The sequence below is a fragment of the Natrix helvetica genome (genome assembly GCF_964273705.1).
Source record: "Natrix helvetica genome assembly, chromosome: 3".
NCBI classification, from domain to species: domain Eukaryota; kingdom Metazoa; phylum Chordata; class Lepidosauria; order Squamata; family Natricidae; genus Natrix; species Natrix helvetica.
Window position 1 is genome coordinate 127,301,631 of NC_138549.1, and position 10,754 is coordinate 127,312,384.

The 10,754-nt window shown below is 40.5% G+C and overlaps 1 protein-coding gene across 3 annotated transcripts in view; it reads left to right on the forward strand.

The window, feature by feature from the left end:
* Window positions 1–3,956, forward strand: part of PRELP (proline and arginine rich end leucine rich repeat protein) — a 34,438-nt gene extending 30,482 nt beyond the window's left edge. For all 3 annotated transcript variants that reach the window (XM_081946967.1, XM_081946966.1, XM_081946968.1), the window contains one exon: window positions 1,888–3,956. In XM_081946967.1, coding sequence (XP_081803093.1) covers window positions 1,888–2,063 — 176 coding nt within the window. In that variant the 3' untranslated portion in view covers window positions 2,064–3,956. The remainder of the gene's footprint in view (window positions 1–1,887) is intronic.
* Window positions 3,957–10,754: the final 6,798 nt, after the last annotated feature.

Here is a 10,754-nt window from a genome sequence, read left to right on the forward strand (position 1 = left end):
TCAAACTGAATGGTTATCTATGTGGATAGGGATTCTGCCACTCTGTCCCAGAAAGTGGAATTTCATTGTCCAATATAGCCTTTAGCTTATTGATAATGTGCTTGAGTGGGGCTTTTCAATTGGAATACTTGTTCATTGGTCTACATGGTCAGTGTGGCATAATCTTATATCTTGTATAAAATAATGTCCTGCACGTTTATTGCACTTCAGCTCCATAACACCATATGGGTTAGAAGATTATATAATTGATATAATGTTTGACAAGCATGATGTGGAAGGCTCAGAAGTCAGAGCTATCCAGAGAAGGAAACTCCAGATCCAGTTTTTGGCCTTCCCATTTGTCTCTTTCTCTTAGTTTTGCCCCACATTGCAGTCAGTCAATAAAAAGCACTTGACTGATTCCAAGATGATTATACTAAGGGTACAGTAATAGCCAACTTGGTTTCTATAAGGAGAACAGTGCAAATTCCTGAGTTATCAATATCATTCATAATTAATAAGTCTTTTATAAATTTTGAACATGGAACATTAAACTTATATGCCACTTCATGGGGCTTTTACAGCCCTCTCTAAGCGGTTTACAGAGTCAGCATATCGTCCCCAACAAACTGGGTCCTCATTTTATCCACCTTGGAAGGATGTAAGGCTGAGTCAACCTTGAGATTTAAACTGCAGCTAGCAGTCAGCTGAAGTAGCCTGCAGTACTGCACTCTAACCACTGCGCCACCTTGGCTCTTAGATGTAGAAATGTAGATCTCACAGTATTCTAATAATGAAATATGAATCAAATGCACACTTAAAGACAAGTATTCAGGTAAGTATACTATGTAACAAATATGCTTGTTAGAAAGGCAGTCCATAAATGTTTTGTGTTTTAGGCTGTAAGGCATAGATATGAAGAAAGATGATGATACTAACTTTTCTTTCCATCTTCATTCACTTTGTGGAGTTCTGCAACAGGGAACCTTTATATTCCTGAAAGTTCAGTGCACAATTTAGAATTCTAAGATATGTAGGAATCCTTCATGGAAACAAAAGGCTCTGTAGTACAGTTTTCAATCAATGTGTCTGTAGAAGGAAGAGAAGGGATAATGAAAGTTACAGCAAAGAAAGTGCATGTACTTGCTTGTTTATCCCTGGTCTTCACTGCACATTTCCAGATCCTGAAGATGAAACTCAAATACTTTGGCCATCTAATGAGAGGGAAGGGCTCACTGGAGAAGAGCCTAATGCTTGGAAAGATTGAGGGCAAAAGAAGAAAGGCACGACAGAGAATGGAGTGGCTGGATGGAGTCACCGAAGCAGTAGGCATGAGCTTAAATGGAGAGGATGGTAGAGGACAGGAAGGCCTGGAGGAACGTTGTCCATGGTGTCGCGATGGGTCAGACATGACTCTGCAACTAACAACAAAAAAAGCAGCACAAAAAACTATAGCTTGTAAAGTTACAGAGAATATTAACATAACCATTCCAACAATGCAGGTTTTCTAAGGCGCTTTAGAACATTGGTTTTATACTTGGATTTCACACTCACTGTTATCCACTTTTGTAAATACTCCGTATTTAGGAGTGATTTATATAGACCCTTTATTAAATGAATGTGGAAAAAACCCATGTGAATTAAAAACTGAATAGGAAAGGCTTTTGTTTACTGCAGGCAAGGGAAGTTTCTTCCATGATTTCATACAGAGTAGTAGAATTATAAATATCTTTAAGCTGGAAGGGACTATGCAATAATGCAATATTGTATTTGAATAACTCTGTCAATAGTTAATATTGAATGCTGAAAGAGCAGAATGGAATATGACACTGACGTACTGTGCAACTTCCCTATCCCTGGCTTTTTACTTAAAGGTGTTTTTTTTTCCCTTTTCTTTTTTGCCTTCAGAAATCAATGGGACTCGGATATGCCCCACTTCTCTGGTCTCTCTTCATGAAGCATCTTCAGATCTTGAAAATGTGCCACGTCTTCGCTACCTGCGCCTCGATGGCAACTTGCTGAAGCCACCCATCCCTTTGGACCTGATGCTGTGTTTCCGGCTCTTGCAGTCGGTTGTATTTTAAGCCTTGCAGCAATTGTCACTCCTTGGGACTTTGCGCAGTGACTTGATTCCAGTCTATGTTAGACAAGGGGAATATACCTAAGCATCTCTACCCAGGCCTTTCCTGCTCCACTCTGCTTCGTTCTTCCTTGGCTGCTGGAAGCTCTGTGCTTGGTGCGGCTCTCTTTTATACAGTATTTTACGGATGCTTTATTCCAGTGGTGAAATTCATTTTTTTTTACTACCGGTTCTGTGGGCATGGCTTGGTGGGCATAGCAGGGGAAGGATACTGCAAAATCTCCATTCCCAGCCCATTGCAGGGGAAGGATACTGCAAAATCCCCACTCCTGGGGAAAAGATATTTTAAAATCTCCATTCCCACCCCACTCTGGAGCCAGCCAGAGGTGGTATTTGCTGGTTCTCTGAACTACTCAAAATTTCCGCTACCGGTTCTCCAGAACCTGACAGAACCTGCTGAATTTCACCCCTGCTTTGTGCCCCTAAAATGTTGCATAGGGTCTTCTGAGATGGGTGCACCCTTCACAGAAGATCATGGCAATACTGCAATATTGATTTCTGCTATATTGCCCTTTATCTATATATTAAAGAGAGAAGGAAGCATGCCTAAATGCATCTAGCACGCAGCATTTGTTTTACTGCCTTGCTGTCTAGAGCTTTACAAAGCGTTACCGGTTTTGGCATACAAAATAAGTTACATTTGTTATTACTGTCAGAAAGACGGGCAATATAATTTCAGTTAAATGTATGAATCGTTAACGTCCCATTGTCTAATAATGCTGAATTAACAGGTGAGGGATAGTCAGACTAACAGGTAGCAATAAGTAGTTTTAGCAAGTGTGAACAAGCGCATAATGTACTTTACATAGCAGGTTGCATATTGTGCAGGCAAGGCAGTATGTAGGAGATGAAATGAAGAATGATAGAGAATTTTCTTCCCATTTGTGCTCTTTGGGAATTAAACAGCTGGTGCAGCTTTGCACATTGGAATGTAATGAGCAACTAAATGCAGCATGACCTTCAGAACTGGTGATGACATGCTTAGCAGCAATACGTTAGACAGCCTCCTCATCTTCATAATTTAACTCCACATAGATTGGCTGAAACTCAAATGCAGTGTTAAAGAGGAATTAAGCAAATTCAGTGCTAGACAGAAATTGCCACCGAATAGGGTGACATACTTGAACAGGGCAGATCCATCATTATCATGATGATTTCAAGGTTATCTTCACATCTGATTCCCCCCCCCCAATTGCACCTAAGGATTATGTAATTAATCAATGGAGCAATCTTTACCTCTTGAGGACCTAGGGCTTTGCTAGCTTTCTATGCATGGTAATCAGCAGCCTTAGCAACAGTTATCCAGGCATAATGAAGGAAATTATCCTACCCCTCTGTTACACAAGAAATGTCACTTCTCTCCGGGTAAAGTCATACAAGAGGAGGATCAATCAATAAATGTTAAATTGTACTTGAAAAATACTTTAGCAGTGGCTGGAACCACAGTACCTATGGTTAATATGGTCTCCATAATAGTAAAAGATGGCACACATATTTAAAAACTCATCAATATTTCTAACACGGAATCTTGCAAAATCACAGCATTCATGCCTTTAGTCATTTTTATTTTTATTTTTTAAAACTGGGGCTATTGTGCCGAATCCTATGATGGTACTCGAAAATGTTGTTGATCTGCGGGCCCTAACAGTGTGCAAATGTAAGTAAATGCAAGTAATCAAGTATTAGCAGACTTACCATATGGTGTGCAGGGACAAAAATCTCTGTTATGGGAAAGCCAGAAGAAACTATTCAACATGGTCTTCCTATTTCTTGTGCTATTCTTTCTTTGTGTTATATTTTGAATATAGAAAGAATAAAGCTGTTGAGTAACAGGCAATGAAGTACGAAGTAAGTAATTCTTTTTTTTTTAAGGCACTTGCAGAGAACTAATTCAGAGACACACCCAAGCAATGTGAGCTCTTTTCCTGTACTCCGGATAACATTATGAAAAACATACAGATCACATGAAAGAAAATGTTTCTGCTTAAGCTTTTTATGAAAGCTCATCTGGGAACAAAGCCCTCAGGACTCACTGGGAACATTTCTGAGTAAAAGTAAGACTTTTTGAAAGTACCACCCTGTACAAAAAGCAAAATACATGTTTCCTTTTTTTTTAAAGAACAGTATGTATTTTTTACTGGATCAGCAAAATCAAAGACAAGCCAAAATTAAAGCTACAAGAACCATAGTCACATGATCACTCATTTACCAGATGAATTTTGCATCATACAGCCATAACTGTATGTTATTTACCTTCCCAGTTGGGCCCCAAGAGGATTTCTACAAAAAATATGATGCTAGAAAGTAATGTAGTTTTCAAGTTGTTTTTAAAACATTGCTTTAAAATAGATCAGCTTTCTAATATTTTACAGCAACCTTTTCTTTTTCAGAAGTAAGAAGGTACAGGGAACACCGGTATTGCTAAATAAAGTCTATGGGCACATTTGTGGCCACAGATGGCCAGTCCTTTTCCCTATTTCAATAGTTTCCCATTTTCCCATTAGATCAGTTTTTCTCTGAGTCTCCAAATGTCAATTGTCCCTTCCTCAGGGAACACTACACTTTGCATTGCCCTTTTGCAACTTAAAGTGGCTTCACAACTGAGATTGTTGTTGTGGTTATTGTTGTTGTTATGGCTGGTTGCAGAGTCAGCCAAATGTTTAGACTGGATTTGGCTTTTTTTATCCATCTTCCCATATTGTTTGATGGTGTTAAAGGTATCTTTGCAGAATGTAAACTTTTCCAAGTAAAGCTGCCTTTTGCAATTGACTGAAGGAGATTTTTGTCAATACTAATGATGTTCAAATGATGCTCCATAAGTTTTGGAATTGCATCCAAGACACCTATTATTCTTGATACCAGTGACGTGCGGTGAGGTTTATGGCTGGTGAAGCACTGACCCAGTGATGGGTTTCAAAATTCTTTAGACTTGTGGACTTCAACTCCCAGAATTCCATAGCCAGGCATGCTCAGTTCTGATTTAAAGTGACAGCATTTGTTTTTCTCCTTTGCAAAAGAAGATTCCTTCTTTCTTTTTCTTTTTCATCTCCCTTCCCCTCCTTCCTTCCTCCCTCTCTCCCTCCCTCCCCCCTCTATCAAACACACACACACACACACACACACAAGTTGGATTGGACTACACACACTTTCCCCCAGCCCTGGAAGGATCCAGCCCAGCTTCATTGATAACAGGTTTGAAAAGGCAACGTGGCTCTGCCTGCAATCAAACTACACTTTGAAGTTTGAAGTTTGAATTCCTCCTCCTCCCTCTGACCCATACGTACCTTTTCCAGCTGTTTCAGAGAGGATTTCAACTCTGCTCTTGCCTTGGGTCCTCTGAGGAAGCCCCGGCCAAACGAGCGCCCTCTACTATGAGGCAGGAGAACTATGTGCCTCACCTATGTCAGGAATGTTTAGGCTTTTAACCCTTGCTTAACTCTGCTCGAGTGATCATAAAACGCCTAAAGTCAGACTAGATGAGGCATGCAGTTCTCCTGCCTCATAGTAGAGGGCAATTTTTAGAGGCTTTTTTAAACAGTTAAGCAGAGTCATCCATGGTGAGGCAGCAACTAGCTCAGCCTGACCTCAGCTCTCACCTTTTTCCTTTTACATTTTTTTTTCTTTTCATGATGACGGTGGTGAGGCTGTGCATCTATCAATGTCACTCCAAAGATGAAGAGCATGATTCATTGTCATTATTTTCTTAGTCTGCCTATGAAGGGCTTTTAGTTCTGCTTGACTGTAATCCATTATTCCATTTGTTTCTCTAAGCACTGGAATTGCCTAGATATTAGTTGTGTTGGTGGTATTTCCTCCACTGAGTTTGGATACATCCCTGTAAAGGAGGTGGGATAGCCTGGCAAATGTTTTTAATGTTTGATAGTCATGGCCTGAGCTATTCAGTATCATTGGCAATCAGTGAAATGACAAACAGCAGTGGTGATAGTGAGTCTCCTCGAAAGATTCCTCTCTTGACATTAACCTATCTCAATCTATCACAATTGACCAACAACTCTGTCTTCCATTGCACCATTGATCTTTGCACAAACCTTCTGAAGTTTCTACTGACTTGTGTTATTTCTAGGCACTTGATTATCCAATCATGTGGCAGGATAAAATGCCTTCTTATAATCAATTCACACTATATTCAAGCTGGTTATCCTTCTTTTGCAGTTTTCCAGAATCTTGTCAATTAGGAGCTGATCTTTTGTTCCTCTGCTGTTTGGGTGATTTCTGTTCAGGTGGAAAAAACTTGTTTTCAGTTAGATGTTGTCAGACTGCATCAGATACCACACCAGTTAGTAATTTGAAAGTTGTTGGTAAGCAGTGAATTGGTCTGTAGTTTCCTGGTCCTACCCCTTTTGTGGATCATTATCAGGTAGGCTTTCTAGATGTTAACCAATCTTCAATTTTATCTTCTTGCAGTATGTTGTGTCATTATTTTTCCACAGCAATTCTTATGCATATATAGTATAAATCCTTACCTTGAGGGCAAATTTTATGCAATGCTAGGTGCACTTTTTTAACATTTAACATTTGTGTGTGTGTGTGTATGTATGTATGTATCATGATTGGTAGATTGGTGCTGATTGGTGCTAGCTTGTGTCCGTTGTTTTTTTGTGTTGTAACGGCCTGGATGGTGGGTGGGGCTCGTTTGATCCTCAGCCAAAAGCACCAGCCTGAGGATGGTGAGTGAGACCTCGCCGAAACGTTGCCAAGACAATCTCAATCTTACATGGGAAAAGACCCGAATACAACAAGACCAGCATACCTACACCCGTGAAAATCTACGAAAACACACACACATACACACACACACACACACACACACACACAAAACAAATATTAGAAGCTGGAAGTTGATCATTATGAGATACAGTGTGGCAAGCAGGCAATACAACTCTGCCTTTCCTCACTCACCTTGTCCTTGCAAAAATAACTTATTGGAGGATACCAACTAAGAGACAAACTCCTGTTGGCACTTAGGAGTTTTGGTTGCCTTTTAAAAAATACAGAGAATAAGTTTGAAAAATTACATAATATCTAAATTGAGTCTCAGTCAAACTCTTAGTCAAGTTTACAGAATTTTTCTTTTTCTTGTATCATGCTAAAAAAAAGAATTAAAGTTGGGAAGTGCAGCACACTCAAGGCAATAAAATAAGTTATCCCTAAGTTATCCAGGCTCAGTAAGCAAATCACCAGATCCAATGTCTACATGGAACGTTACATGCTTCTACATTAAAACTGTTGGGCTACCTGATCTGGATTGCAAACAATTGGATAAATATTAGGTAGCAGTGAAGAAATTCAGCTAGTAGGGGAGGGGGAGTTGTATGCAGGGTATCCCAATTGTCTTTTGAGACATCCTGTATCATTGCTGTTGTCTAGTGATCTCCTGGACTTTTATAGGCCAGATTTGTAGCTCTTTGTTAAGCCCATTTAAGGACTGGCACAGTCCATGATTCCGACATTGCAGTCAAAGCAGACTTATTTCAAGAGGCTCGTGTTCTAGTTCCTCTCCCCTCCCCTCTCTTGCTTCAAAAAAGACAAATTATCCAATATCATGAAAGCTCCTCCTTTCCTGGAACATTGTCTTTCTGTGTCATTAAATTAAAGGCATTAAATCGCTCACTTGTAACTTCATCCTACGTCTGCAACCCACCACAGTGTTTCTATTGTGTATTTTGTATATCAAAAGATAGGGCTAAATGCAGGGATGGGCTGCTATGGGTTCACCTGGGTTCGGGAGAATCCGTAGCTAACGTTATGGCCAGTTCAAAGAACCTCCCATGGCTGGCTCCTCCCACCCTCCCCGCCCCTCCCAGGAGTCTCCACATGGCTCATTTTGGATACAAGGTAATTGCAGGGCCCGCACAAAGGCTCAGGGAGGGGGGAAAACTGGCTTCCTAGAAGACCTCCAGAGCACGGGGGAGGCAGCTTTAGCCCTCTCGGGGGCTCAAGGAAAGCCTCCGGAGCCTGGAGAAGGCGAAAACATCCCCCCCTCCATGGTGTAGGAGGCCGACTGGGCCACACCCACTATGACCACGTCCACCCAGCAACCTGGCAGAGAATCTATTGCTGAAATTTTTGAAGCCCGCCCCTGGCTAATGTGTTTGTGTGTGTATATATTTTAAGCAAAGTGTTTATTTTTCTTTCTGTTAAAGCAGGGGTGTCCAAAGTTGGCAACTTTAAGACTTGTGGACTTCAACTCCCAGAATTCCCCAGCCAGCAGAGCTGGCTGGGGAATTATGGGAGTTGAAGTCCACAAGTCTTAAAGTTGCCAACTTTGGACACCCCTGTGTTAAAGGGTTCATCATCTCCAGGACATTTTTCTATACAGGTAATTTTCAACTTGTGACCACAATTGAGCCCAAAATTTTTGTTGATAAGTAAGACATTTATTAAGTGGGTTTTGCCCCATTTTATGACCTTTCTTGCCACATTTGCTAAGTGAATCACTGCAAATGTTAAGTTAGTAATGTGTTTGTTAAGTGATTGATTTTGCTTGTCAGAAAGTCACAAAAGGTGAACCCATTACCCTGGCATATGGCAACCATCATAAATATGAGTCAACAGTCAACAGTCAAGTGTCTAAATTTTGATCACATGGTCGTGGAGTGCTGCAATGGTGGTAATAAGTCACTTATTTCACTTTACTCTAACTTTGGACAGTCAATAAACAAATTGTTATAAGTCAAGGACCATTTGTACTCAAACATATGAGCGAAGGGCAAAGAAGCAAGATCAGTAATTAATGAGTCCCATCTTTCCTTATCCAGTATACCTCATCCACTAAAATAGATTTCAAATTTGTAAATGATAAAACAGCAATGAGCAACAATAGACATCGCAAAAGGAATCATTGTATTGTCAGTTGTGAGGACAGAACTGGAATCACTGCCATTCTGTAAAACAAGTCTAGTCAATGCTATCAATTGCTCCCTCCTTCTATAATCCTCCTCCCTCCCACAGGCCTTCTCAGAAGAGCACTAGGTCCATGATCAGAAATAGGTCAACTGATAGACTGCAGCTGTAGAGAGTCTGTGATGTGTTAGGCAAATTAACAGGTGGATAAGTATACCAGTCCAGGCATGTACAATTGTGCCCAACCCTGGCTCCCTTAGGCTAAGGATTGATTTCCCATCAGCTGTTGATGCTTGGTGGGAAGAGAAAAAAGCCATGAAAATTCACCAATCCTTTTCTTGACTTGATCCACATTAAAGTACAGAGAAAGCACCAGTCACTGGTTTTATTACTGTGGCAGAATGGAGTTCAGCAATCAAAGAAGCACATTTTATCCTGGAATGCTTTTCTAGTAGTCGCACTATAACATGGCTGGCTGGTTTGTTCTCAATAATTATAGTATAATGAGAAAAGAAGTTTGTAATCTTTTTTTCCCCCAAGAGATTTTATTAATCCCTCATTTTAGGCATAAGTAAACAGTCTATTTGCATGCAAGTCTATGTGTCCATGTGATTTTACTTAGATATTTATTTATGTATTATTTGGGTACGGTGGCTTGGTGGTTAAAAATGCTGAGCTTGTCAGCTGGAAAGGTGACAGCCCAGGTTCAAGACCTGAGCGCCACACAATGGGTTGAGCTCCCGTTCCTTGCTCCAGCTCCTGCCAACCTAGCAGTTTGAAAGCATGCAAATGCAAGTAGATAAGTAAGTACCACTTTGGTGGGAAGGTAACACTGTTCCATTCACCTTGGCACATAGTCATGCTAGCCACATGACCACAGAAATGTCTTAGACAATGCTGACTCCCTCAACTAAGAAAACAGAGAAGAGTACCGCCCCTTAGAGTCAGACATGAATGTACAAAAAACTTTACTTTTATTACTTGGGCTTTTGTGATGTTTCAGTTATAATTTATCTGGGGTGAGTATGCGTATAATTCTTCTGCACAGCAGTAAGACCGAAATGATAGAGTTACAACCCCATAGCAGATAATCTAAACTCAGACTTTAGCAGTGTTTGCATTGTATATTCCACTTAGCATTACTTCCTTGGGAGCACTTCTCAACGTTTCATTCTTTTCCCCAACGTTTCCTGGTAAGCTAAAGTTAAGTGGCTGAACTTACTTTTGGAGGTAGGAAATTGCACAGGAGGGTGCCTCCCCTGAGAAGACTTGCCTTTGAATGCACGATGTCAAAATTCCTTCACAATAAGGACTTGTAGCAAACCACTCTCTTCCTTTGTACATTCAACATGACTATCTATTTGAACGTTGATAACAGTTCTTCTGTGCAAATTGTGTAGGCGTTTCTTGTTTTGTATCTACACATTTGAAACCTCTGGTCATGACCATACTTTGTTCCTTAACTTTGGTTGTAACTCGATTTGGTCATGACCAGGGGTGAAATTCAGCAGGTTCTGACAGGTTCTGGAGAACTGGTAGCAGAAATTTTGAGTAGTTCAGAGAACCGGCAAATACCACCTCTGGCTGGCCCTAGAGTGGTGTGGGAATGGAGATTTTGCAATATCCTTCCCCCAGGAGTGGGGAGGTAATGGGGATTTTGTAGTATCCTTCCCCTGCATATTTTCTTTTTATGTACACTGAGAGCAAATGCACCAAATTCCTTTTGTGTTCAATCACACTTGGCCAATAAAGAATTCTATTCTATTCTATT